At 40.3% G+C, this 27,203-nt stretch overlaps 3 protein-coding genes and 1 long non-coding RNA gene across 6 annotated transcripts; 2 read left to right on the plus strand and 2 right to left on the minus strand.

Moving 5' to 3' along the window:
* The first annotated feature begins 3,348 nt into the window (after positions 1-3,348).
* Positions 3,349-11,058, plus strand: LOC6534235. 2 transcript variants are annotated; one of them, XM_039374357.2, is made up of 6 exons: positions 3,349-3,457; positions 5,803-6,003; positions 6,281-7,178; positions 7,357-7,931; positions 9,026-9,146; positions 9,296-11,058. In XM_039374357.2, the coding sequence occupies exons 2-6, from the start codon at positions 5,906-5,908 to the stop codon at positions 10,796-10,798; spliced, it is 3,195 nt and encodes a 1,064-aa protein (XP_039230291.1). In that variant the 5' UTR covers positions 3,349-3,457; positions 5,803-5,905; the 3' UTR covers positions 10,799-11,058. The 2 variants fall into 2 exon arrangements, with proteins under 2 accessions (XP_039230291.1, XP_039230292.1); XM_039374358.2 differs by having other exon boundaries at positions 3,349-3,453.
* Positions 11,059-12,354: 1,296 nt separating this feature from the next.
* On the minus strand, positions 12,355-17,025 carry LOC6534236. Its single transcript, XM_002094882.3, has 3 exons — positions 16,678-17,025; positions 15,200-15,413; positions 12,355-12,796 (listed from the first exon to the last, which is right to left on the minus strand). Exons 1-3 carry the CDS (start codon positions 16,883-16,885, stop codon positions 12,637-12,639), a joined length of 582 nt encoding a protein of 193 aa, XP_002094918.1. The 5' UTR covers positions 16,886-17,025; the 3' UTR covers positions 12,355-12,636.
* A 3,806-nt stretch (positions 17,026-20,831) lies between these two features.
* On the minus strand, positions 20,832-26,978 carry LOC6534237. 2 transcript variants are annotated; one of them, XM_015195032.3, is made up of 3 exons: positions 26,363-26,978; positions 22,694-22,868; positions 20,832-21,354 (listed from the first exon to the last, which is right to left on the minus strand). In XM_015195032.3, exons 1-3 carry the CDS (start codon positions 26,592-26,594, stop codon positions 21,168-21,170), a joined length of 594 nt encoding a protein of 197 aa, XP_015050518.1. In that variant the 5' UTR covers positions 26,595-26,978; the 3' UTR covers positions 20,832-21,167. The 2 variants fall into 2 exon arrangements, with proteins under 2 accessions (XP_015050518.1, XP_002094919.1); XM_002094883.4 differs by having other exon boundaries at positions 22,694-22,895.
* On the plus strand, positions 22,902-24,280 carry LOC120321473. The gene is made up of 2 exons (XR_005561103.1): positions 22,902-23,960; positions 24,029-24,280. It is a non-coding gene; the product is annotated as an uncharacterized LOC120321473 (long non-coding RNA).
* Positions 26,979-27,203: the final 225 nt, after the last annotated feature.

The raw sequence follows: 27,203 nt of genomic DNA on the forward strand, positions 1-27,203 counted from the left end.
ACAAATATGCGAACATATTATTAAAGTGTATCAAAAATCTTTGCTTAGCCAGTAATGGAAAAGTTTGCTTCAATTAAATAATATGAGACAGTTACTATTTTCACATTTTACCAATTTCCTTGTATCATTTTAAGATGCCAGAATTTGATTTGCATTCTAAAACCAGTCTGTTTACTTTGTTTGTCTAAGCCATTTGGTATTTGCTAAGCTAAGGCTAGAAATAGAAAAGCAGAAGGCTCGGGGACAAGTATCTGAAGGATGTAGAGGAAACTTTGGAAAGAAGGAAATCAACAATCTAATATGTACGAGTATCTGGCAAATGGTATGAGTACAACTCATACATTTCACTGGCCTGCAGGCCATCAGCTGGATGGCTCATAAGAGCGGCAATATACGACGATCATAATCAACGTCTTTTGGCACTTTATTGACAAACTAATAAAAACCCAGAGAGCCAGGAAATCCAAGCCAAAAAGGATGTCCAACGAGAGACGAGTAGGTAGATACTAGATGGCAGCAAACGATTTATTAAAATCCCTGTACATGGCATACATAATAAAAAGCCACCAGAACAGCAGACCCTTGCTGACCGTTGATGTGATGAGTAATTTGCTTTTGGCTTTTAATGCTGGCCCCTTACACTGTGAAAAGAATGTGTTATGTCATAGAAATCTGTGGTATTTATATAACTAATTAAATTTGTAAAGAGAAATGCAATATTCTCCCTCGCTAGTATAAGATGATTTAAGCATTTCTATTTTAGATAGCTTAACAAATTTGTTTAAGTGCACGAACCCGACCAGACAACGACAACGAATAGTTGCAGGACACGGAAATTAGTGCGGAAACGCTTACTACGCTTAGCAATCTGTCAAAAAGCCAAAATGTAATAAATGAGACCCGCACGGTGGAGTTGTGAGGGGTGGGATGTGTGGGGGCCATCAACATAATTCATACGACATGCCAGCGCAGGACAAAAGGCTGACCAGCCAAGGACAAAGGCGCCAACTGGGGCTGGGCTGTCTTTTATGGCAGCAGATGCACCATATTTCATTACACGTTGATAAGTGGTCATTTGTCTAGGTCCTTGCACGGTCGGAATATGGCTCGAACTTCAGGCAAAGTTGGCTTCCTGCATGCCAACAGGCATTTCATAATAATTTCAAGAACCTCTTTACACAAACCGGCAGCCAGGACCCCTTTGATTAAATACGCAGTACCGACTTTCCATTTAGGTCTCTTTACTATCCCGGGAAATGTGTATTCAAGTTAGCTCACGTGTGATGATGGGTCAGCCGAAGGTTTTTTCATAGCATCACGATTACACGCGTCTGTGCACTTTACAATTAAGCGAGAGGAAAATTATTAATACAAATTATAATGCAAGAATATTATTCATTACGTGTTTGCTTTTTACATGCATAAGTAATTTGGTTCATATTTTTTTGTTTGATATTCTCAACATATTTATATTAATATATATAGACTTTATTCTTGTAGGCATATTTTTTTTAGCCACTAATTGTATGATGATTACTTTGGGCTTTGTCTAGTCTATGATTGTTATATTGTGTATATTTAATTACTCAAATGGAACAAATGGGGTTGGTCAAATAGTTGTACAAATATTAAAACAACATTTTTTGTTAAAATATTACCGGAAAAGAAGTCAACCCAAGCCTATGAAAACTTATTTACTGTTTAAAAAAATGTTTGGTAACTCGATCAAAAATCTAAATGCTTTAATAAGCTTGTAATGTATAATAACTAATCTTAATAATTATTGAATAACATTTGTTACCCAAAAGCATTAAGCTAGCAGTCTTTTTTCAGTAACTTATTATTTTGACCTACCTGGCACCTATGATTGCTATATTGGGCTTTACCAAAGTAACAAATCGACGACTCATCGACGACCTTTCATGGTCGGCCAGCACACCCAAAAACTCCCACAGGCGGATATAAAAATCCACCGCCTTGCCATTCATCAATCATGACCCGAAGAAGGCAGTTCGAGCTTTTTGCATAACTCGGCCGAATGTAAACAAATTGCGAGACTGGCAAAAACAGAGAAGCGAACCGGGTTGAATGACAGACATTGGCACAGATTGTGAGTTGGGACTCAGTTCGGGGAACAGCCCACGATCTTTGGATGATATTTGGTTTTGCTTTCGTTTGACCGCCAAATCTGTCCCCATAACTGAACGTGGATGCTGCGTTACCTCAGCAGCAATAAAAAAGTGTAAATTATTATTACCAACAGCTGGGATGGGAAAAGAAAGCCACTTTTGGGGGGACTAGAGCAGAAAATTACTCAACTCGAGTCAGATTCAGATTCAGATTCGGTTTCAGTTGGGTTCAGTTTGGGCTGTTGGGCTTGTTAGCTGGTTTGCTTGATAGCTGCTTCGCTTGCTCTTTGGTGCCTCAACTTTCACTCAGACTGGCCGACAATTTGCTGGTCGCCTCTTGTCTTTTGGCCCATTATAATTAAGCCATTTGTCTGGCCAACTGCCTCGTTGGTCAATCATTTCTCACTCGAAAAGTGTAACAAATGCGCCACTTAGCCCGTGCAATGCAGATTTAAGTAATTGTAATTGATAACGCCGTGTGTAACCGAGTTGAACGATCTACTTAGAGTTAAATACTGAAACATCGGTTTGGTTGGTGTAATAATAAAGTGGTTCGTTATCCATGTTTGCAGAAATATTATAAAGCTTTATAAATACTTATATTCAAACTCAAAATAGGTTTTTAACAAATTCGTTTAAAAAGAAATTGGATTTAGCAGACGTTCAGCATAAATGAAAATACTTCTAATAAAGAAGAGGTTATTTTTATGAATTTTTTTTCGACCAAATCAATGAGTGTAATACAAAACCAAATAATTATATACCGTGTATTATTACAACTGCTCTTCTAATCAGATAATTAAAACTGCGTCTGTAAAAAGCATGCCTGAAATTCCTTTTTTAAATGTATATTTCTTCGGGAAAGCCCAACCTTTTTGTTTAGCATTTTACCTTTAAACCATTGACCTTCAAAGAGACCCAACTGGTCAAGCTTCTCTGCACTCTCCTTTAGCAAGCAGTCAGCTCTCCGTTAACGTTTATCCACCTGGCCAATCTAAGTGGTAGTGGAGCTCTCTCTTCCGAACTATAATGTATATATTTATATATATGTATATACGGGATGTACATATCTGCAGAGAAATGGCCTGGTAGCTTTTCTGCGCCGGCGTCGCGTGTCAAACGATCGCCGAACTTGAAGCCGGAAAGACGTCGTCGTCGAATCGTCTGCGCTTGGCATTTAGCTTTTAGCTTTAGTTTTACAACGCTTACGTCCTCTGTTGCGTAGCTTGGGCCCAAAACTTAACCAGTTTCGAGTCGAATTTCGCTTTCAGTTTCGTTTGAGACACGCGGTGAAAAAGAAGCAGCGTCGAAACACAAAAGTGCAGTGAGTAAGTTGGGGAAAAAACCCACGGCGAAAATCGAAACCGAAAGTGTGCAAATCGAAATCAAAAGCCGGGCCCCTCATGTAGCTCCTCAAATGTAGCAATTCAAAACGCACACAAAGCATAGCAATTGTGTCTAGAAACGCAGCTGGGCAATTTTCGAGTTCAGCCAGCCAGGAAGACAGAAAAGAAAGTTGTGGAATTGTGGATTGAACTGGAAGCAGCAAAGAATTGCGCAAAAATGGCATTACAAAAAGCAGTTACTTGTTGGGTGCACAATAAAATTAGCATTGATAACAATCAATACAATCAATTACAAATAATTCAAAGCTGAGATAAATACAAAAATATACTGAAATTAGATTTATTAATGAAGTGAACCAAATAAACAGAAAATAAATGAAATAATATATAAAAAGTAACTTTAAAGCTTCAACTGTGTGACGCTCTAAAAACCCACAACCTCTCTGAAACATCAAAGAATATGCACCTCCTTATCCTGATTCTGATTTAATTTTTTGTCTGTGCGAGTCCTTCAATAAGACTCAAATCGAACCTCAGCACGCCTTGGACATTAAAGCTAATTGCTGGGCGTTGGAGCAGGGAGGCGTGTTGAGTGGATTATGTAATTTGACAAGATGTGGGGATACTTCCCCAAAGAATTCACAACACGTACGCCATATCCGCATCCGCATCCGCATTCGTATCCGTGTTCGTCTTTGCCCGCACAATTTGGAACGCATCTCGAGCGTAAAGTGTCCTTTCGTGTCGCCGCCTTCTCGTTTTGGGTGTCGTTGTCGTTGTCGGTGTCCTTCGCCCTCCCCCTCCTTGGCCACCCCCTCGATGTGCATTTTGTGATCCTTGCACCTGCTGCAGTCGACCGCCCCTTCTAACATTAGCTGCCATTTCTTGTTGTAAACTTCCATTGCCGTCTGCTGTCTTTCGGTTTAGTGCAGCGCCCTCTGGCGCCAGCCAGCGGCAAATGCAGTTTTCTGGTACTTCCCCGAATATCCCCGCAATATCTTTCCCCCCCTCGAATGGGATCATAAAATTTTTGGCTGCAATTACTGCTGGGAAAGTCTGTTGCCCGTCTCCGCTCGCAATTGCAAGGAATTTAAATTTTATATTCAACAAGACATTTGGCATAGGAGTTGTTTTTATATCGCACAAGCACAAACATAAATAATATATTTTTAACTCGGCACAGATGCTGCGAAACCAGTGAGACTTTAACCAAATATTTTCGAAATTTTCTGTGCGTCATCTTTAAAAAGTGCTTTATATTGCCGACTACCGACCACACACTCAATGTCTGGGTCTGGTAAAGCAACCTTGACTCCCTTTAAATGCAAATGGAAATCGAAGAGCGCTAAATGACGCACTGAACAAGGCGACAAACTGTGCATATTTTATGGTGAAATTTACGGTTTGCAGAAGACAAAAAGAGTTAATACCCAAATCAATAACTGAGTGTGTCCCAAAAACCAAAGAAATCCATAAGTGAAAGAAGATGTAGCGAAGAAAAGTATGGCTCAAGAACACAAGGCACACTTTCACTGATTGATAAATAGTGATGTGTAAAATCGGTATTAAGAATGAGAATGAAAGTCTTTTTAAAGTCTAAAAAGCCCCTGAATTAATAAGTCATTGAAATTTAAGCCTAGCTTTAATTAAATCATTAATATGGCTTATTTATTAACATAGATACAGGTAAACTGCCTCAATACGAACTTTCCTATCAGCAAGTCCTTAAGTAATTGTATTTATAACGTTTTATGACTTACGCACGTTTATGACTTATAACTTCTAACTTTTAACTTATTTACAAAAAACAAAGAACAATCCTGGCAAAGAGTATATTCACAACCAGACCATTTAGAACTTGGCTATATGCACTCCAGACACTTGTCCTAATAGAAGCCGAGTATAAAAAGAAACCAAATCGCTGTGGGCATTAAACTTTTAGGGCCTGTCAGCGTCCCGCCAAATAAAACTTGACAATAATCCGAATAATTTTGCATGGTTCGCCGGGACTGAAGATGATGGGATCCGATTATTTCTGGAAGTCGTGCGGTTGCATAAACACGGCGCAATCATAAAAAACCGAATTAAACAAATGTCGACGGCTGGGAAAACTCCTTTCGGCGGATAGCACGTGAGAATTGCATTAATATGAATGCAAATGTGCAGTCCTGGGGTAAAAACAGTGGGTGGTAAATCTATAAATTTATGTGCAAATGTAGCAAGAAAATGTCGAGCACAAGTCGTCGGAAATTGCGCGAATTCTTTTGTAGTTTGAGTTTGAGTTTGAGTTTGACAGCAAGTTTTTATGATGTTCTCCGCCATTCCAGTTTCCCACTTTAGGCGACGTGCGAAGACAGTTTGACTTGAGCTTATGAATCGCTGACGTGAGCAGCGGGATTTTCCACATTTTCCTCAAACTCCATCCGCAAAATGCAATTGCTATGGGAGCCGCGAAGTGTGCAATGGAAAATTGCAATTCTAATTATCGCATTAGTCCTCGACGTGTCGTGCATAAGAAATGGCAACGGGTAAGTTGATTGAGCTCTCCTGATTATGCAAATGTCCCTAAGCCTCTGTTGCAAGGATTTTTCATGTCCTTGTTTTGAATAATTCACTTCGAAGAGGAATCCTTATTCCAATAAATACAAAAAAGAGCTAATTTCCATAAAACTATCATTAAACTACACACTTATTAGGAAATGTGTTTTGACTTATTTTTAGATTTTGTAGCATTTATTTTTGCATGAAAAATCCTTTTCAATTATATTGTTAGACACTACTTTAATACTCATTATTTTTTTGCAGTGAGGAAGAACAAATATCCGTGAAGCTGAAAAACTTCTTTCCCTCAGAAGAAGCTTCAGTTGCTCAGAGTTTTCCCGAAACTTCAGCCAGAGTGACAACGGGCGGAGGATTTAGACCCTCCCAAATGCTGGTCTTCACGCCCTCGGACGTGATGCCCCAGTCTGGATACACTCGATATCCGCCGAGCTATTTGGAACCGAACTACAAGCACGAACTTCCAAGTTCTCCGGGACAGCAGGTGGCATTGGACAAGCAGTTCTCCTTTCCCCAGGAGTCGCACCCGGTGTTTCAGAGCACTCCGCTGCCCACAACGCCGGTAGTTAGCTACCTGGATCCGTACACCCAGCAGAACTATGGCTACGCACCCACGCCGCCTCCTATAATTCAATATCAACGTGAGCAGCCAGTCCAAGATGATCAGGTCTATACTGTGCAATCTTCCCTGCTGGTGGGGAGTCACCAACAGAACCACCAGCAACAGCAACAGCAGCAGCATCCTGGCCACGTGGAGGATGTATATCTAAAGCGACCAGGCTACGTCTTCGACGAAAGCCCCGCCCCCTCGTATCGACGCCCCACAAGGCCACCGCCCTCGCTGCCACCACCACCCACCACCGCCGCTCACAAAATCTCCTATGATAGCCATGATTACCCACCGCCCAGCTATGCGGCCGAGCAAACTTCCAATTTTGTGCCCCAGCAGCCAAAGCAGCGACCGCTGTACCAACGCCAAGACATCAAGCCAAATCGAGGGGGAGCAGCAGGATTAGGAGCAGCAGGTGGAGCAGTTGGAGCAGGTGGAGTGCCACCTCCAGGCTCGTCTAATTATGCAAACAACTTCGATAATTATTCGCAGCGGCCAAACCCACAGCAGGCACAAATACAGCATCCAAACCAGGTACACCAAGGAAAAGTATTAAGTATTTTTAGAAATAATTAGCAAAATAACTAAATGAATTAATCAAAATAAAATGTAATAGATTTTGGTATATTTTCAACGAACTACATAGTATTAAATATTTAAAAATATTCTATTTAATATTATATTAATCAGTATCTTATTTTCCTCCGTGCAGATTCAGCCGCAGTTTGGAAACTATCAGTACTACCCCCAGAACGGAGGAGCAGGAGGGCCTGCGACAGGACCACCCCAGCGGCCCAGACCAGGACACAATTACTACGAGTACCAAATTGGCGAGATACCACCACCGCAGTCCCAGCACTTCCAGCAGCCACAGCAGCAGTTCATCTATCGTCCTGCCACTCAGTCACCGGCTGGTGGCTCCGGCGGCGGAGTGGGCGGCGGATTGGCCACCCTGGCCTCGCTGTACGCGCCACAATTTACGAATCTCCTCCTGGGTGGCGGCGGTGGCTCCTCCTCCTCCCCCTCCTCCGCGTCCTCGCAGTCGTCCAGCCCATTAGGCAGTCTCCTCGGCGCTTTCGCCGGCACACAAGGCGGAGCAGGACAGCAATCCGGGGGACTGTTGGGGGGAGCAAGTCGACCGCCCAACACACAGCTCATTAGGGCACTGGAGAACATCGCTCGCAACGACGATTTGCAGTGCGTGCCCAAGGTGCTCTGCCAGATGATTGCCGGTCAAACGTTACGTGGCCAATTGCCCGGATTCGTTACCTCCCCGGCCATAACCAAGTGAGTATTGCAGGGTGGGAGCGCAGACTGGTTGCACTGCGAGAAATAACCAATCATGTAAAAGGCATTTCCTAAATTCCTATTACCTTTTCATAAGAAACAAAATCTATATCTGATCATTATCTATAGAACTTTCAATAATAAATAAATTTGTACTTTTACCAATTATACAACTATATGTAGATATAATTTACTCACTTAATATATTTATTAATGTATTATTTAGTGAAATAGATTTTTGTCCTTTAAATCAGACATTTGCTATGATATAAGCAAGACAGATCACTTAATAATATTATTTTAAAACATTTTATGATACACCTCTTCTGCCTTTATGGTAGAATTTGTTCTCAGTGTTAATGGGACAGGTCCCCATTTTGCAGGGGGCTTTAGTTGTGAGTAAATATTATTAAATTTGCATTTTGAGGCAGATGGGGGCACCTTGGTTCTGTGGTGCAGCGTTAAATGGGATTAGACTTCATTACTGCCTTGCAGACCATATTGATTGTTCCATTAAATGAGCTACGTCTGGTGGGGATTTTCCACGGAGAATGGGAAGTGGGAAGGGCGTTGCGATAGTGCCCATTGTAAATTGAAATTGTTTTGGCTTTGGCAAATTCTTGGCTTCGAGTCAATTAAGTTTTATAAGCGGCCTACAGACAGTCCAAAGGGCAGGTGGAGTTGCATTACTTGTGTAACTATAGAAGAAGCTTAAGGGGTGAAATATTCCTGCCAGTCGAGCGATTCTAGGGTAGCTATCATTGTTCAATAGTAGCAGCTACTGAACATCTAGCTAGGCTTTAAGAAAATAAATATAAGGGGGATATAATTTTTCTGGCAGCTTGAATTTAGTTTTGTAGAATGATTTTCCACACAGTACTCTAAAAACTTCATATAAGACAAATCTATCCCAGGAGTAACCTTAATATTAATAAACAGCATTTTTACCTTTCATACATAATACCCTCATTAGACGTATGTAAATTAATGTATATAACACATGTTTTAAGCTTCCTAACTTAAAGAAAGATATTTTAAAAATTACTTTAAAGTCTTAGAATATAATAACTAATTTCCTTAACTTTTAATTGCAGTTTCCTCGCTGGCTTTCCAGTGGCATCACCTGCTCTCATTTACGGAAGAGCTGCCCTTCTGGGATTGAGTGGTGGGGAGAAAAGCTGCATTCAGACCTACGTAAAATGTCCCAAAAATGATGTGAGTATTCCTAAGTTATAGAAAATTTGTAAGCCAAAGAAATAAGATAAACTGTTATTACTTGAAACTTTTACTTTGCTTACACCTCTTCTACTTTGCTTTAAATGTTTTCCTTCTTTCCTACTCATGAAAAACGTCTTTATTAACAGATGGAAATCATTCATTACTTAAACAACCATCGCGGCGGTTTTTTCAAGTTCTTCAGTGAGCCAGAGGAAAAACCAGTGGCCTCCCAGCAAGCAGAAGGCGAATCGGGATCCCTATTTAGCATTCTTTCTGCGTTGACAGGAGGTGGTGGAGGTCAAAGTTACACCACCCCACGACCAGCACCGCGTCCCACCAAGCGTCCCTCCACGGATATAACCAGCGGAATCGGAAGCTTTTTTACCCAGGTGCTATCCGAATACCTAAACGGAGTGGAGTACCAGCGGAGGAGAAGGAGGAGCATCGATTCGGATGTCGACTTCCATGACGAAGAGGACAACCTGGACACTCAAACGAGTCAGCTGGTGAAGTTTCAGGATGATGAAGAGGAGGAAGCTGCCAAAGCGCACACAGAACTCATAGGAGTCCTTCAGTTCCCCGAAGATGGAGGAGAAAGTCGGGTTGTTAACTTCAAGGACATTCAAAGCGAAGAACAACTCGAAGAAGGATCTATCCGATTTCCGGATGCCACCCCAGCGGATGTAATTCGGGAATTTAACAGGGATGCTGCGCAACGAAAACTGAAGTTTCCTGTAGAACGCGATGAACCATCTGAAAATGTTCGACGTGGCAAGGAATTATCATTCATGGATGGATGGAAAGTTGTGCTTCCCAATGGCCTCTCACAATCGGACTTGGGCGTGGATAAGCGCAGAGGGAAGAGGATTGTGTTTAGGGATACCAACGAACATCTGGACGAGCAGAGACTGGAAGAGGAAAGGATCAGAGAGGAGGAATTGTTCAGGGAAGCTGAACTGAGGGAGGCAAGAATCCTAGAGGAGCAAATCAGGGAACAACAAATCAAGGAAGAACTGATCCGGGAAGAGCAAATCAAGGAACAACAGTACCTAGATGAACAACTCCGGGAAGAGGAGGTTCGCAGGGAGAAACTTCGGGAAGATAAAATCCTCAGGGAGCAGGCTCAGATTCTGCGTATTCGCGAGGCACAATATAACCAACAGTCCTTTAAGGATGAGAGTCCTGTTCCAAATGCAGTTTACGATGAAGCAGCTCCTCCGCAGCGAGGAGCTCGTGTTATCTTCCCCGATCACTATGAACAGCACATTCGCAAGGGCAAGATCCTGAATCGGCCCACCTATGCACCCACCTATGAATACAACGAGGTTGGGGAGCCCAAGGAGGATCGCTTCGTGGTGAGTAATGAGCATAGGCCCCAGAACCACTACCGATTGGAGGGTGGCTTCAATACCCTGAACTACGGAGAATACATGCCGGGAAACACGGTTCGCTTCGAGAATCCCACAAACGAGAGACCCCAATACAACTATCCCAATGCAAACTACATCAGCGATAATCGTTATGGAAGCAGTCAAAATAAGAAGCCCCAGTACGAAGATGACAAAAATATTTATGTCACCAACTCGCAGGGAGTAAACGAGTACTACATACGCCCAGATGGCAGTAAGGTGTACCTTAAAACTGGTTAGCCTTAGTGACTCTATAATGGGTCTAGAAAATATATAATTGTACATAATTTTCCAAAATCGATAAGTTTTTAACTAGATCAGCGTTGATTTGTATTTGTATTGTCTAAGTTTCCTATCCTTGCGTTTATAAAAGTTATTGTTATTATGGGTTAACTTTGAAGACCCACACAGAGGCAGGCCACCACTTAGTCACATAAGTCTGTAAATATTTAACTCTTTAAACACTTATTTATTAATAAACCCCAATTCAATCAACCGAGCGTATGCAAAAAGAACTACTTTCTCCAACGGCGACCATTGTTTCAACAAGTGAATTCCGCTGCCAGCGGAATTGTCGCATAAATCTAGCGGCAAGCAGAAATACGTTTGAAAAATTAAATGTGATAAACCGGGACAATAATGGAAATGGAAAAATGACAAAAAACACCATTTATTCAGATTATTTAGGTGAAATAGAAAATACCCTCGTTAAAATGTCAAACACATAAAAAGACATATGAGTATGAATAAATTTCTTCTTATTATTAATAATAGATTCCTAGAGTCTCTGTGTGCCTATCTGATATTTGTATTTATTTATTTATATTTAATACGTGTCTTAATTTTCATATTACCTCCACTTGATATACAGGGTATGAAATGAATTCAGTGCAATGCAATTCTAGTTGAAGCCCCTAGGAGCAGCCTCAAATAAATTTATTCTTTTTACCCGACAGCGTTTTCCCAAATGGTCGAGCGTTTGTCAGCAGGAAAATCACCCAGAAAATTCACAAGTGCACAAAAAGTGCAGCATACTTCTGTGCGGCGGCCCAGGCGACCAGGGTTGTCAGGGTTGTCAGCGTTGCCATGGAAAAGGGAAAGCTCCCGGCGACATTTGTTGCTGCAGTTGCTGTCGTCTTATTTTATTTACAGCACTCGGGACGCCGACAGCAGCCGCCGTTTGTATGCAAACCATATGCAACGAGTTAATAAATGGGAAACACGGGATTGGGGATTCAAAGTTGGGGTTTGTGTTTGGGGACTCGGACCCCCTTTGTTTTTTGGTTTGCTATTCTAAGAGGAAAGCGGGAGTACGAAAAGAAAACTTTGAATCAAATAGCATAAAGAAAACGACGACTATATGATACTTGGTTAAAAACAAAAGTGAAGCTAAATGCAATTGATTGCTTATCTGATTCTGATTATTTGACGGACTTGAAAAAGGAAACTCAGATATTGTAGTTTAAAAATTTAAACTTTTAAATAATACATACCAACTGTCCACTTTTTTACATATTAATAAACAATAAATCTGTAGGAATTATCTTTAATGTATATGCAGATGCAGCCATACCATTTACAGGGTATTTTGGAAGCCCATTCCCCTGCATCTTAATGCCCTGCGTCAACAAATTGCGAGTGGCGTTGCAGACGGCCCGAATTTTTTGCTGCATGCTTTTTGGCGTATCAATTTTGCGCTTCTTTACTCGGCGGCGGGAAAATGGAGAATGGGAAATGCATTGTCCGAGTGGAAAATTGAGGGACTCCAGACATGTCCCGGCATAGGAACACACAAATTTGGGTTGATTTTTTGCAACTGGCTTGTTTATTTATTTGCTTACTCATAAATCTAAGCGCCTACGTCTGTTGGCGGGCGTTCGTTTAAATTAAAACCCTTAAAATCAACTAAAAGTACAACAATATGATGGGGTGTACGAGGACAGCACATGGATGCTGGATGTGAGTGCCGAGAGATGGATGATTAACAAAGATGTCCGATGCGACTGACTAAGGGGACTCCATCCGGTTGCTGCTGCTCCCTTCCTCCCCCGAGGAGGCGGAACCGACCGAGCAGATCTTCATCGTGGCTGGGGCGCCGGCAGAGGTCCGACTCCTGGACAGGGCATCCTTTTGGCCAGATGCTTGCAGAGCGGCACATCCCGCACAGCATCGCCAATGAAGAGGGAGAGCAGGTACCACTGCTTCATCCCACTGACGCCCGATTGCACTTTGTAGTTCCTGTTGGCCGTTGGATATGGATATCCGTGTTGCATGTCAAGCCAGGCAGAATCAGGGGAATCGGAAAGCGGATTACAGAAATAATTACTCATAAGTAAGTGGGTAATATGCACACATAACAACAGAGGCTCCATCCCTGAACTAAAAACAAAAGCAATTTTCAACAGCAGCCCCAAAGGAAGAGTTTTCCTTCACAATGCAAAGTGTGTGTTGGTGGGGAGTGGGTTTCACTTGGGTTATTTGCATAATGGTCGGGACTGAATGATGCTTATAAGGGGGTAATGAGTTGAAGCAGTTGTGTATCAAGCTAGGGAAAAAGTTGCGGTTGATTAAAGTCACTATTCTTCCGGGCTTTACTCTCAGTGATCAATATTTCTTGTAAAAAGAAATAATTATATCATATTTTTAGTTTAGAATATACCGATATATAAAAGGAAAGAAAATTATTATAGCTATGGATAGATAAAAAGTTATTCAGGTGAATAATAATCTTTTCTAATCAGCAAAATACAAAGTAAAGTAAACGTATTAACATACTTCTCCATTAAAGTTATCCCTGGTAACTAACTTAGATATTTATAAAGTGCACAAATATATGTACTAAATTCCCTTTTCCATTCTGTACAAAATTGCATATGTGGCCTTTTCGGGCAGGACCCTTCTGATTACTATGTGATAACATCCCACTCCGCCGCAGAACCCTTCGCTTCACACCTATGGACCCATGGACAGCTCGAATTTCACACGTCTGCAGTGGCATAATTTAATCAACTCAGTTACAAACACATCTGCAGCAGCCCTCCGGAAAATCAAGCGGGTTGCAAAAACAATGAGACGTGGAAAACTGACCAAAACTGGAGGACAGCCGGCATTGGCATGCCATTCCCCACTGGGCACTTTCATAAATTTAATCAAAAACTTTAATCATATTTTATTATTACAAAACACGTCGAGTTGCAGAGAACTTCTTCTAATGCCAATTACATTTGCAGCGCAACGAAAACTAAACAAAAACTAAAACCAGTCTCAGTTCGAGACTCAGGTCAGGACAGGTCAGGTATGAAGGTGAGGGCTGAGGGCTCAGACAGACGAACATTTCAAAAATAATTTTGAATATTTGCTCTTGACACGTTGGCCAAACAACTTTTGTCCATTTTGGGTGTTGGGATGAAGGGTGAAGATTTTTGCACATTAAGTGTGAAAGTGTCAGATGCATGTGGAAACCTTTTTGCGATATCACAAAATATTAAATAGAATAAATGGAGAGTGGCCAAACGAGAAAATGTTACGCATACGACACGTCTGCCAAAGGGCCGTTCTAAGAAGCTTTTCTTTAAGCTGCCCTTTGTTCGTCTTGTACGCCTTAAAAATGCGAGTATTTCAAAATGGAAAACTGGTGGCAACAGTAAAAATGTTTTACTACCACTGACCAGCCAAGCTTCCTTTCTTTTATTGCGGAAAAGCCCCGATGAAAAAATCAAGGAAGACACTGCACTGCTGACAAGCGCATTAATTATGAATCACAGCAGTTAGCAGGGGTTATCTGGATACTTTTGACGGGTGAGAAGAATAACTTGATGTCTTCCAGCATTACCATGACAATGGGAAGCTGCGAGGGCAACCAACTCATCAGGAACTGGCAAGCCAAACTAAATTTATGTAAACTTACAAATTGAAATCCAAAGTCGGAGTCCAACTCGTGACATGCACTTTTAAACTTGGGGAGTCCTGGGTTACATTAAATTATGCACAGATGAGTTAGCAATGCCAATGACAATGAGCAAACGGCGAACTGCGAACTGCGAACTCCAGGATGAGACAGCGACAACAAGGAGATATAAAAATTGATTGGAAAACATTTTGCTTTAGCTAAAAACAAGCCATTCATTTGCCAAATGACAACTGCAGCAGCGCCAAACTACAAACGTGGCCATAAGAAATGCAATCGCAGAACAGCAATGGAACCAAATCCAACTGAAGTTCAAGTTGTTACTGCCAGTTTGAGTTGAGTGAGTTGCCATAAAGTCAGCGCCGCTTCACTTGAGCAGGAATAGGGAAAAGTACTCGAAAGCGCTGATTACACCGAGGACCCTCTTGGTTTTCCTTAAGACAAGGGTATGATAAATGGGATGAAAAGCACATCTTTAAGGAATTCAAGGTTAGCAAATTGTATTCATAAATTCAGGGCATCATATACGAAAAACGCATACTTTAAGAAACTCAATCTATGCAGAAAGGGATTCTATTTATCACCTAGTATATTGAGTATGTGAACTAATTAAATTAGTAAAAAGTAAATATTATATTTAAAGCAACCACCATAGATGCATGCGTTTGATTAATAACTAAATAATTCTTGGGTTAGTAGTAGCAAATTCCTTTTTTTTGGAATCTGTAACCTACCTCAACACCTCCGACCAGGCAGCATGTGGCTTTGCTTTTCCGTCGGGGAATCGGCCATCAGAGCTGCCGGAATACCGAGAGGCGTGGACACGGCACGGCTCCTCCAGGATGCAGGCTTGGGGTCCGAACTCACCCAGGATCTGTTTCTGAGCCAGTTCAGCATCGAGAGCCAGCGGATGGGCGATGTCCCTTCTGCTGCGAGATCTATATGTACCTGGTCGAAAATTAGTCACGTTTATTCACATTTATTTCCTTGATTCGCTTAATAAATAAATTCTCTTTTAAAAATTATTATTAGCAGTTGGGGGGGTAGATATGGCAACTTTACTCAAATGATAAATGAAATTAATAAACTGTTATAAATTATATTATAAATAAACAAAACTCCAATTGGAATGCTTCCTACATGGCAACTATTAATTAAGCTTTAAATGCATAATTTTCAAAGGCTATTGAACTAATAACATTTTTTTACTTGTCTCCCTTTTGCAAATTGATTTTGCCCCCTCCACCAACTTTCTTCGGCTGAGCTTCAAAGTTGTCCGAAAAGTTCGGATAATTATCGGAGTTTCGGGGTATTTCCCTGGTTACTCATGCCAAAAGCTTATCGGCTCAGCTGTCCACATCTATCTGTGATATTAGGTTTCCGGCTCGGCGGAGTGGCAATTTGTATGGCTGAAGCCACTGGCTTGCAGACAGCCTTGACCCCATTTCACATTTTGTCGGCTAAGTGGACGAGCACGATAGTTGGCAGCCGCTTTTGTCATCGCACTTGCAGATCAGGTTTTTACCGTCGAAAGCAATGAGCAACAAGTCACAACAATCAGCAGTGGACATGTATTTACCAAATGGGTTGATATGCCCCAATGGGCAGAGTGTACCATGAAACCTATTTGCATTTTGCATTATACATAAGTACTGAAGGGTACATAAATTATTATTATTATTATGAAGGAATGAAAACCATTTTTAATGGTATTATCTAATCGCATTGTTCTATGAAACAAATGTAAACCAAAGGGTTAGTTACTGGATTAACTTAATAAAGCTGCCTTTGTAATATCCCAAGTAGAATATTATTAAAATCAAATTTCCGCCATTATTACTTATTTAGCACAATGTGGGTGAGCATTGCATTTAATTCGTTTTTCCACTCAAATTGTAGTTTTAATTTTGGGATATTAAAAAGCGTTCAAAAGATAATTGGCCACAAGAAATGTGGATTAATTATAGAGGTATTTTGCCACACTTTAGTGTTTTACCCATAATTACTATTTCAAGCCACTCCTCTTCATTCAGTGCAATGTAACAATGCCCAAAAATTCGACTGCTTAATTTTGGAAATTTTTGAAATTTCTCCATAAAATTCCTGCACTGATATACACAATGCAAAACACTTAATTTATGCACAAAATATTTTAACTTTCACTCGATGGGCGATGGAATTAAGAGCTTATTGCGATGGGCTCCAAACTTACTGGGACTCAGGGAGTAGGCCAACTTCTTGGCGAACTGGGACAGGCGGACGGAAAGCACGATTACGGGAAATCCAACCAGCTGGACGGGAAGCTCGAAGAGTGGATCCGCATTCTGGGCCAGGCCCTCCTCCACGAATTCCAGCAGAAGCACCAGCAGCACGCAGAGCGTCGGCACGAGAGTCACAGTGCAGATATAGCGCAGATTCATGGCCGCCGACTATTGGGTAATATATCGTAATAGTAACTCCACTATATGGGCAGGTCTCCGAAAGTCTCGGCTTTTTTTGAGTGGAGCTGCAGGCGAAGGCGACTTGGTGCGCTTAAAGTCTTGGACTGACTGAAGCGACCTGCGGCCGCTTAAAGCCGCCAAAGCGCCGCACAAAAAACAACGTTAACAACAAACGTTAACTCCAAAGTAAACGTAAACGTAAACAAAGAGCAGCGGAGACCGACAGTCGCTGGCCGAACCTCAAGTGTAGGCCCCCAGAAATCACTTGTTGTGTAAAGCTTACACTCCCCAGTGTGGGTTTTTGGCTCCAGAGGCGCTGGGGAATTTCCCAGGGGGTAGTCAAATTATTACCTCATGAAAAACTTGTTTTTTAAAGGGTAAATGATTGCAGCATATTCCTTAACTTATATATTTCTCATTATTATTTACTATAGCGATTGGTAGGAAGTATATATTATTTAATATGTTTCAGTACAGAAGTTTACAGTTAAAAAGTTGAATTAAATTTGAATTTCAGCATAACATTTTTAAAAATTTTCCCTTTTTAAAATAATTGCATTTAAGCCCCTTGTTTCGACGCCACTGCCTGTTTCGCGTTTTTTTGCCAACCAAGTTTGTTTTGCATTTTGACCAAGTTTCGTGCGGAAGCCGAAGAAAGACCAGCAAGTGAAAGTGAGGCCCACCAAGCGGAGGGCGCAGCCTAGGCTCTACTCTCCCTCTCTCTTTCTCTCTCTCTCTCTCTTTTTGGAGTCCCCAAAGTCGAGCGACTATATAAAGTCGGGCATATGTTTCGCCCATCGTCTGTGCCATTATGAGGGGTTATGAAACCTTTGAGGCAAATGTCTGGCATTCGCACTTGGCTCTTCGGTGTTTCCTTCCATGCTCTTTACGTTAGTGGTTTTATTTTGGCTTTGGCGCTTGACTTGCATATCAATTACCTCATTTCCGTTAGGTGAGCTGTTGCCGGGTGTCCCGCGAACAAATGGCCAGATTTCCTAAATGGGCGAGCAAGTGATTTGAGCAATTGGTTTTGCCTAGATTAGCCTGGGTTGAGGGTCAAGGGGCCAAGTTGGTCGACCAGCATCAGGTAAAAACTTGAGGTGAAACAAATCAAAACGGGAGACAGTCGAAAGTTTAGTTCTAAGCGGCTTTCGCTTGCCAAGCAATAAAATTAAGTGTTTAAAATGAAGAATTTTCATTAGGAGGTCAATGAAAGGATTGTTGTTGGTGGCGGAATGGTAACATTTAACATTTGCTCCTTAATTATTTTAGATCAATTATTTCACTTAATAAAAATGTGAACTAGTTCCAACAATAAACGGACACATCTAACACCGCTTGGCCAATCCCGCCATTCACCATTTGCTTTGTTGGCCCAGTTAATTATCACCATTGAAGTTGAATGCCTATGCTCGTGTTTGCCAAATCGGTTATCAATCGCTGGCATGGAGCACGTGTCCCTAGCCAGGTTAACATTCAGAGAAAAGTGAAGTAAGGAAATCAAATCCGCATAAAGGAAATCCATTTTCAATAACTGTGCAGAGGCCTCCAATCATAAGAATAATTCACTAAAGTGGTTTTTTTCTTTCCATCGAGGAGTGGTTCAATCAGTCAGTTGGCCAAGTTGCCGGGACCCGTTTGAAAACACTTCGACCAGATCACGTAGCCGTCGCCGGAGTTACGCAATCGTAATCCAATCCACAGTAAACACTCGCAAGCGGCACTTGGATTGTTAACGCTCCAACTACCGCTACGGAAAATGTGATTTTTCCTCGTCACTGATGCAAAGTGTGCCTTACATCTATGCACATCTACCGTACATTTGATTTTCTCCTCGGTTATGATATTTCTTGATGTGCAGCAGGAAAGTAGGTTGGGAAATGCAGCTTGTGGAGTTGGGGAAATGTTCGAGTTTTTCCAGTTTTGCCGAAATGGTGAATTAACACTCTATCTTTGAGTATTTGAGTATCAATGCTAACCGAAGAGATTTCTTTGTAAAACAGACGCGGAATATAAAATATTATTTCAAAAAAAGGTAGTTTATGATTTAAAATGTTTGGGAAAAACTTAAAATCCTGAGTCTATATGCGCATCCTGCGGGATGCTTAATGTTTGATTTAGTAGCCTACATTACAGTTTAATTTGAATTACTAATAATATTTATTATTTGTATCTTATCGTTATATTATTGGTATATTGCTCTGTACGTTAATTATTCTATTTTTATTTTGAAGGTACAATAAGTATTAAGGATTCGTTTGTGTAAAGCTACACCAAATATTTTCTTGCATATGAGTGTTATTTCATTTGTATTACTAATAATATTTATTGCTATACTATTGGTATATTGGTACACTATTCCATTTTTATTTTGAAGGTAAAAAGAGTATTAAAGATTCGTTTGAGTAAAGCCACTGCCAAATCTTCGCTTTCATTTTCGGTGCGCCAAGTATGCGGAAATTATTAAGAGAAAGAAAGAAAGAAACCAGCCGCCGAAAGAAGTCTGGGACAATGCAATTGCACCTGGTGCAACTGCTCCTCCCATAATCCAAGCCACCCCCCGCTGGGTTGCATAAGACAAACAACTTGTCAAACGTCAGGCCAAAAGCAGAAATTGAGCCGGGCTTTAACCAAACATGAAATTTGGGCCAAGCCAAACAATGAAAGTTGGGCACATACACGCAACTAGCGTAACAACAAAAATGCTGAAACAGTTAAACAAATCTGACCCAATTTCTGTTTGATATTACGAATATGTACATACATATGTGTTCACTCTTATTGTTTTACTCCTTGTGCAATTTCTGGCTAAATTTGTTGCCAAATTGAGCGCGTATGTAATTGGAATTTCAATTAGGAATCGATTTTCAATTCGCGTTTTCACTCCCCTTCTATGGATTTGTTTATTTATTGCCTCGTGTCACTGACTGATTTATGAATAATCGAAATATCTAAAAATAATTTCTTGTTTTTGTTTACTTTCTAGAGTTTTTTTTAATTCACCCATCAATATGTTTGTCATATTTCGCCAATTTCACCCGAATGTCCATTTGTTTTTTTCTGAAATTTGTGCTTTGAATGCTTAATTGATCAGAGAAACAATTGTAAACAAAGCGAAATATATTCTAATTTTTTTGCACAATGCCATTTAGGTAATCGAATTTACATATAAAGTGTGCACTTAAATGTTCAGCTTTGTTTTTAGTTTAATTTTCGTTCAAGGTGTGTGGTAAAAATTTGCAACTGCGCCTGAAAGTATGCGCTAAAAGCCTTAGTGTTAATAATAATCAAACAAAGGTTAATTACTTTGAACTATCTACAAATAACAATTATAAATTATTGACTATTTACTTACCTTATCGGCTCGGGCAACAAAATAACAAATTGGAATGTATGAAAGCAGTGTGAAGTTGTTACTGGCGTAGAATAACAATCAAGTATTTTCTTACACAACCATATATGTATAAGTGCAATTCCGCTAAATACATTACCTTTCTTCCAATATAAAGCAGCTGTATTTCTATTTTATAGTAAATTTGTAACCCACTTTACTTAATTTTCATTTCAACCATAAACGCACAACTTATATTAGGCAACATATTTTAAAACATGGATTTTCTATTAGACTTAGCATGCGATATACCGCTTTAAGTCGCATAATGCTATGCCAATTAAACTCCGCCCAGTGAAACGAGAAATCTCCAATAATAGATGGCCACATTCGATGACGGAGGCAAACTTCCATTGCATAACTATTTCTAAAAATACGACTTCATTGCCAGCAGGTCGATTGCTTCCTAGCAATTACAAATACCGCACACCTATGAACTTGGTAGCCCGAATAAAGTGTTAGTTTTTATCAAAGTCATTTCACAAATCGCGCGAAGGTGACAGGGCAACAATTAAGATGGATTAAGGCAGACAATTAGGGAGCTTGCACAGTGTAATTTATTAACAATTACAGGAGCATCCAACTTACGACTAGGCGTAACGCTAAATCAGATCGTGACTAGTCACACGTACTAAATGTAATTACAAGCTACCTAAGACTTGCAGCCAGAAGATGCGGATACAAGAGGTTACAGTTCTACAGTCACTTCAGTCAAGTCGGGAGTAAGGTCTAATCTAAATTTAAGGTAATTTACAAGGTAGTGTATAGGGTAGCTTATAAGATAGCTACAAGCTAAATCGAATGGTGAAGACATATGGTACAGAAGTTGAGGCGGCCTACATCCTAATACTTAAGGTGCGGATCCAGTGGCTAGGCCCTCACTTTGTAGCTGAGCTTCATCAGCTTCTTGGAGCTGATGGGGCAGTTTGGCCAGAGATTGGCGCATCCCATCGGACCGCTGAGATTGTCGCTGGTGTGACGCATAAGCTCGCCCATGTGGGCCGCGAAATACCATTTGCTGGGCGGCATGTTCATCATCCAGGGCATTGTTGGAGATCTGCAAATATTGAGGCACATTAGACGGAAGTTTCTCTGCAGCCCAAAAACACAACACACAACTGAGCAAATGTTAAATATTATAATAAGCCATTATCATTTCACGCTTCGCTTGGCTGTGTGCTTGGAGTTTGTTCAAGTTTCGCTTTCAGTAGTTTTTCGCCTATCTAGATTCTAGAATGCCTCAGCCATTCACCTTGCTGTTGATTTAGTCGACGACTCTGACTCTACATTGCTTCGCTGGCCTGACTTTTACATTAGCTTCGCCTCACCTTCGTCTCAAGTGCGAGGTTACAGCTGAAGTTGAGGTAGGTTACGACTGCTGATCCACGAGTTTGGACGGGGCTCAAATATTTGCCCCATTTAGCTAACTCAATTGGCGCTTTTGTTTCCCTAAGCTCTGCACTTTGCTCGCAGATTGAATAATCCACTGCATAGATATATATTTAATTGTGGTGTGCAGCAACTTCAATATGAATTTAATGGATTGCAATGGCAGAATGCTAAACTCGAACCCTTCGAAACCCGTTTGGAAACTTTCGTAATCGCTCAGCATGCAAATGTTTGGTAGCTCAGCTCTAACTGGTTCTACTTGTTGCACTTAACGGACAAATGTTCGTTCAGATTCCTAACAGGCATAATATATACACGATAATGCATAAAATCGATAAATATTAATATTATATGTATTAACTTTTTCAATTTAGGAAAATGTTCTACGAAAAAAATAACGTTTGAATTATAGCTCTGCATTTATGTCTTATATTAAAAAGATTTATTTTAAACTATTGTGTCTGGAAATATTTCTTTTCAACTGAATCATTATTTATTCTTATTTCGCATTCATTATTTGCTTTTCTAACAAGCTTTATTATTGATTGAAAACTAACATTATTTTATGCTAATGCTCTTTGATACGAGTATTTTGTGCAAGTCATCACAAACCGGTTTCAAAAACATTTTAAAACATTTATAAATTCATGTGTTTGCTGACATTTCGGCTTGTTGTGTTTGCTTATTTAATTGCTGTTTTAGAAACAGTAACTCAACTGCAAAAATGCATATAAAACGCGTCTGATAGTAGGAAAGCTAAGGATCACAACCACAATGGTTTAAATTTGAATATTAGGTGGTTGTTTTACTAGAAAATTAGCAAAAAAATCAACTCTGCTGCTAACAACAATGTCTGCCAAACTCAATATTTAAACTAGACCATTTGACAACTACTCTATTTACCATTGTTTTGAATATCTTTGTTATTACCACTTTTACCACTATAAGCCCTTTTTCTGGTTTGGTATATAGATTTTTATGATTTCCCTCAGTGTATTTCCACTCACCTGATCAGTCTGAGCAGCTCACGCTCCTTTTCGCTGAGCTGGTACTCCGGCTTGGAGGCCAGTTCGCAGAGCATCTTGGGAAGACACGACTCCTTGATGGTATCCGTGAGTTTGGACTTGGTCTTCAGACTCGCTCCAGTCACCACTGCCATTCCCGGCTTGAGGGATTGAGCCGCTGCGGAGAGCTCATTAAATTCGTGCTCTAAAATCAAAACACAATTAAGTTTGGTATGTAGGTGTATTAATCAGGGGGCTGGCTTTATCCGATTTGGCATTTGGGATTTGTGTTTCACTCGCTGGCGCTCATTTCCATAGCAAACAGCTTTCAAGTTAAGATTTTAAATTTCGGGAACTGCGCAAATCGTTTAGATCGGAGACCCCAACTCCAAGGTTGCCAAATCTGAGGCTAAAACCAAACAATGACTAATAGATGGCTTACGACTTTGGCTTAGAACAAAGCGTCAACAAAACGCAACAAATTGAACAATTGAGCAAATATGCAGGTAGGCAAATATGTATAGGTAGAAATTGAGAGTGTGGAAAGCGTATAAACAAAGCGAATTTCTGTTTTTTTTTTTTGAGTGCACAGCGGTGAGTTAGCCAAATATTTATTTGGCTATATGGGGTCGCTCAGCTGTTGCGAATTCATCCAACACTGTATACACGATTCTATGCCCCGGACAAGGACAAGTCGATGCGTTGAACTTTACTTTGCATATTTGTTCAGTCATTCAACGCTCAGTTTTATTAATTATGGTCTTCAGTCGCATGTTCATTATGCTACTACCAACTAAGGCAGCTGGTTTTGTCGGCTTTTGAACTTTGAATGCGGAACCTATTGAAAACCCTAATGCGGTGTGAAAATCTTAATTGAATCTTTATGTTACTAATATCATGTTATTGGTGAAAATTTGGCTTAAAAGTTACGTTAAACTTGGCTCTTTTAAAATGCATAAAACTCACATCATTCAGCGCTACCACAGATATAAAGTCAATTAAGGTGTCTCCTCGGTGGAATCGATTTGCGTTCCAAGTGCACGTAATTGAATGGAAATAAATGCGAATCGAACTGCCAGCTCGACATGTTTATCACGCAATGCATTCATCGGCTAAAGGTTGCAGCAAAGTGTATTTCTTTCTTTTTATTTATTTTTGGTTTGTGGCCAAGAGCGAAAGACGTGGAAAGAAGCCAAAATTTTCAATTCAGATCAAGATTGGAAGGGCACGTGATACAAGTCGAATCGAGTAGCATTTACAAGCGATTAACGTGAGTATTGAAACACCGAAGATCATAGATATCAACTCACTCTCCATTTCCGTTGAACTCGTTTCCAGCTCAAACAACTTCTTCAGTTGGAATGGATTACGTCTGGAACCGGAACCGGTTGTGGTCGACTATATGGCAGAATATTTCCCAAACCCAAGCCAGTGACTTGGCTTAGATCGATAAATTAAATATCACAAAACAAGTCAAGGCTTCATCACTTCCTGTTCGAGTGAGCAAACTAGAATAATGAACCTAGTGTGGAAATATTCACATTGTCTAGACAGCGCTGCTAAAAGGTGGAATATAAAGAGAAAACCCTATTCTTAACCCGACTTTTGAACTTGGCCCACGCTAATGAACTGCTGCTCTCTGGGAAAGTTGCGATGCAATTTAATGCCCTCCTCTTTCGACATGCAAAGCGAAAACTTGTCGTTCGCTTGGGGTTTTATTACGTCAAGTTTATTTGCCTGGCATTTTTCCACTTTCACTCGAAGAAACACAAAAGAAATACCAACTTCCAATGACTTGGAGATGGTTTAGCTGTCCTAATGAACTGTGAAAAGGTTTGGCGGTTTGGCTTATGAAGCATATGGAGACATACAGATTGGTTAAATGGGATCAAGTGAAGTAACAGAGGTTGTGTCTTAAGTAATACATTCATTAAAACTTACTATATTTCTATAAATGCATCTTGTTAAAGTTAAATGCTTTCTTAAATTGATAGGAGAGCCGGCAATAATTTTATATTATATTTTAGTCTTTATTATGGATGAATTTGAAGCCAGAAAGAACTCATATCAGCCAAACATTGAAACCTTCAATACTTAATGTAATGCCGAAGCTGATGTATTTTCATGCATGAGAGTCAATTTAAATTTCTAGTAGTTTCAGTAAATGCTGAAACCGTGGACTTTCCTTTGATTTTATTAAGGTTTTATTGTTTCTATACACATTCGTTTGAGTATCTTTTCCGGTTTCATGTTTAGCCACGACTTTTGTTGTGCAATGCCCAAATGTTATGTCATATGATAGGGCTTAATATTGTGTATGCAAATCAACGAGAAAGTGGAGAGCGTCGAAGAAGTGTATTCGAATCGCTTTTGAGAGCTCTTTAACGATCGAATTGAACATGAACTTCGATTGTTTGAATAATTTCCAGACTTGTGCAAAAGCGTAATATGCCAAGTTTAAGCTAAACAAAATAGCTACTTTCTTTTAGGTTCAGGCTTAATACATCTATCCAAGTAGCAAATACTTCTCATGTTTTCAGCAATTCAAATGAAGTACGCAAGTAATGAAGTCGCTTTTCTTAAAAGCTGGGTCATAAAAAAGCGTAATGACTTTTTTGTAGTTAATGGAAACTTTTGCTGTCTGGAGTATCTGTTTATTATGCTACACACTTTTAAGCTATAGGAATTTTTTCAAAACATTTCCTAGAAAACTTTTGTTTAATATATCAAGAAGTATCCAGAAATCTTCCTAATAACCGCATCATTAGGAGTTAATGTATTTCTCTTTCGTAAAGTGCTCATTACAAAGTACTGATTTCCTCGCGTTGAAAACGCAATTAAAGAATGTATTCCAAATGGAAGATCTATTTAACCAAAAAAAATGTTGATGTACTCTGTAATCGACACCAATAACTTTTCAGAGCTCAGCTACACGTGTGTAATAAACAATCCCCAATTAGTCTCCCCGTGCTCAGTTCCGGTTTTCACCTACCAGGCCTCCAACGAAAAGCGTAATTAAACATTTAAATCCGAATTGAAGCTTACACGTGCCACCGGCATTTTATAAGTAAGCATTCATTTATAAAGCGAAATTAACCTTGATAGGCCCAAATACATTCGATACCTGTGTGATATACCTATATATTTTTCGCTTACGAACAAGTAACATTTAAGTAATGGCTTTGATGTACTAGGAACAAAAAATTAAATATTTTTTTAAACTTTACATTAACAAAAGAATTTGTAAATTAAATTTAATTTTTTAATTTACTTTTTTTTACTTTTGAAAACATTTTAAGTGAACCAAAAAACGATTATTAATATTTTATTAATATTTTTTTTTATCTGTATAAGCGCACAAGTAAACGAATTCATATAAGATTAATTTGCAATATATGCTTTTGGTAAATGCGATTAAACCAAGTTGGTCTAAAATTACACTTTTTTATAAATCTATTGAATATTTTGATTTTACGCTTTAGGTATATACCATTTGAGCCCAACAAAAAGAATTAAACACGTTTTACGACTATGTTGAAGTGCCAAATTTGGGGCTCAAAAATTTGGCAATGCCAAGACGCCTGGCGAGTAAAACATTTTGTCAGTGTAAAATGGAAAAATGGTAAAATAGTAAGACAGCAAAAGCAAGACGGGGTGTATGGCAAAACTAACCTTCGGTTATGTCGATTTCGGCGTTTTTGGCCTGGAACTTGCTGGCCGCTGCAGCCGCCGGACCCGTTGGGGCACCTGCCGCCCCCGCGCCGCCCGCCGCTCTCACCGAGTGGGGAGTGGGGTGGTTGGACTTCATGCCGCCGCCGTATACAAAGAGATCGCCCACAAGCAGTAGCGAGACGACGCCGAAGATCATGAGGCGACAACGCCAGGCAGTGTCCATGAGAGCCATAATACGAAAATCGATCAATTCACACGCGTTTCGCAACTTTATATTTTTCACGACTTTTTTTCTCTCCAAATGTATGTTGTCTGATTTGGGTGGTTAGTACCTGGGATTTGACACTTTTTTCAATGGCAAGCTGGATAGCAAGAAAATGGAAAGTTGGGGGGAAAACGAAAGTAGTTTCCTAATCGCTCCACGAAAACGTTTTCAAATTGCTGCCGACGAGCATGCAAAGAGCGGCAATTAAATTTGGCATTCAAGCGCACATAACTCGTTAGTAACTGTAAAACCGAAATACAGGTACAGGTAACACACGCGAAAGCCACAGGTACCACGGTAAGTCGATCGAGTGCAGCGGTACGTCCGATTCGGCCAGAAGTTGTGATGCCACTGAACTAAAGCGGGCACAAGATGTAGCACCAAAGCTAGGCCCAAACGATCAGCTGGTCGGGAGAGAGAAAGAGCGCAGAGAGTCGCAGAGCCGGAGAGCCGGATCAAGCAATACTTAGGCTTAGGCCCAGGTACCGCTGCTTTCGAGAGAGGCTCTCGAAAATGCTCAGAGAATTCGAAATGAGAGGAGTACCTGCCTGTGCGGCGACTTTTAGCACACACTGT

Source organism: Drosophila yakuba, chromosome 3L (assembly GCF_016746365.2).
Source record: "Drosophila yakuba strain Tai18E2 chromosome 3L, Prin_Dyak_Tai18E2_2.1, whole genome shotgun sequence".
Lineage (NCBI taxonomy): Eukaryota > Metazoa > Arthropoda > Insecta > Diptera > Drosophilidae > Drosophila > Drosophila yakuba.

Excerpts from the sequence above, each read along its gene's own strand:
- LOC6534235 (XM_039374357.2), top strand. The coding sequence starts at position 5,906 with ATGCAATTGCTATGGGAGCCGCGAAGTGTGCAATGGAAAATTGCAATT. Across the intron at positions 7,932-9,025 it reads ACCTCCCCGGCCATAACCAA|TTTCCTCGCTGGCTTTCCAG; the intron begins GTGAGTATTGCA and ends TTTTAATTGCAG. Across the intron at positions 9,147-9,295 it reads TAAAATGTCCCAAAAATGAT|ATGGAAATCATTCATTACTT; the intron begins GTGAGTATTCCT and ends CTTTATTAACAG.
- LOC6534236 (XM_002094882.3), bottom strand. The coding sequence starts at position 16,885 with ATGAATCTGCGCTATATCTGCACTGTGACTCTCGTGCCGACGCTCTGC. Across the intron at positions 15,414-16,677 it reads GGCCTACTCCCTGAGTCCCA|GTACATATAGATCTCGCAGC; the intron begins GTAAGTTTGGAG and ends ATTTTCGACCAG. Across the intron at positions 12,797-15,199 it reads GCCTGGTCGGAGGTGTTGAG|GAACTACAAAGTGCAATCGG; the intron begins GTAGGTTACAGA and ends AACGGCCAACAG.
- LOC6534237 (XM_002094883.4), bottom strand. The coding sequence starts at position 26,594 with ATGGCTCTCATGGACACTGCCTGGCGTTGTCGCCTCATGATCTTCGGC. Across the intron at positions 22,896-26,362 it reads CGAAATCGACATAACCGAAG|AGCACGAATTTAATGAGCTC; the intron begins GTTAGTTTTGCC and ends TTTTGATTTTAG. Across the intron at positions 21,355-22,693 it reads GAGCTGCTCAGACTGATCAG|ATCTCCAACAATGCCCTGGA; the intron begins GTGAGTGGAAAT and ends CAATATTTGCAG.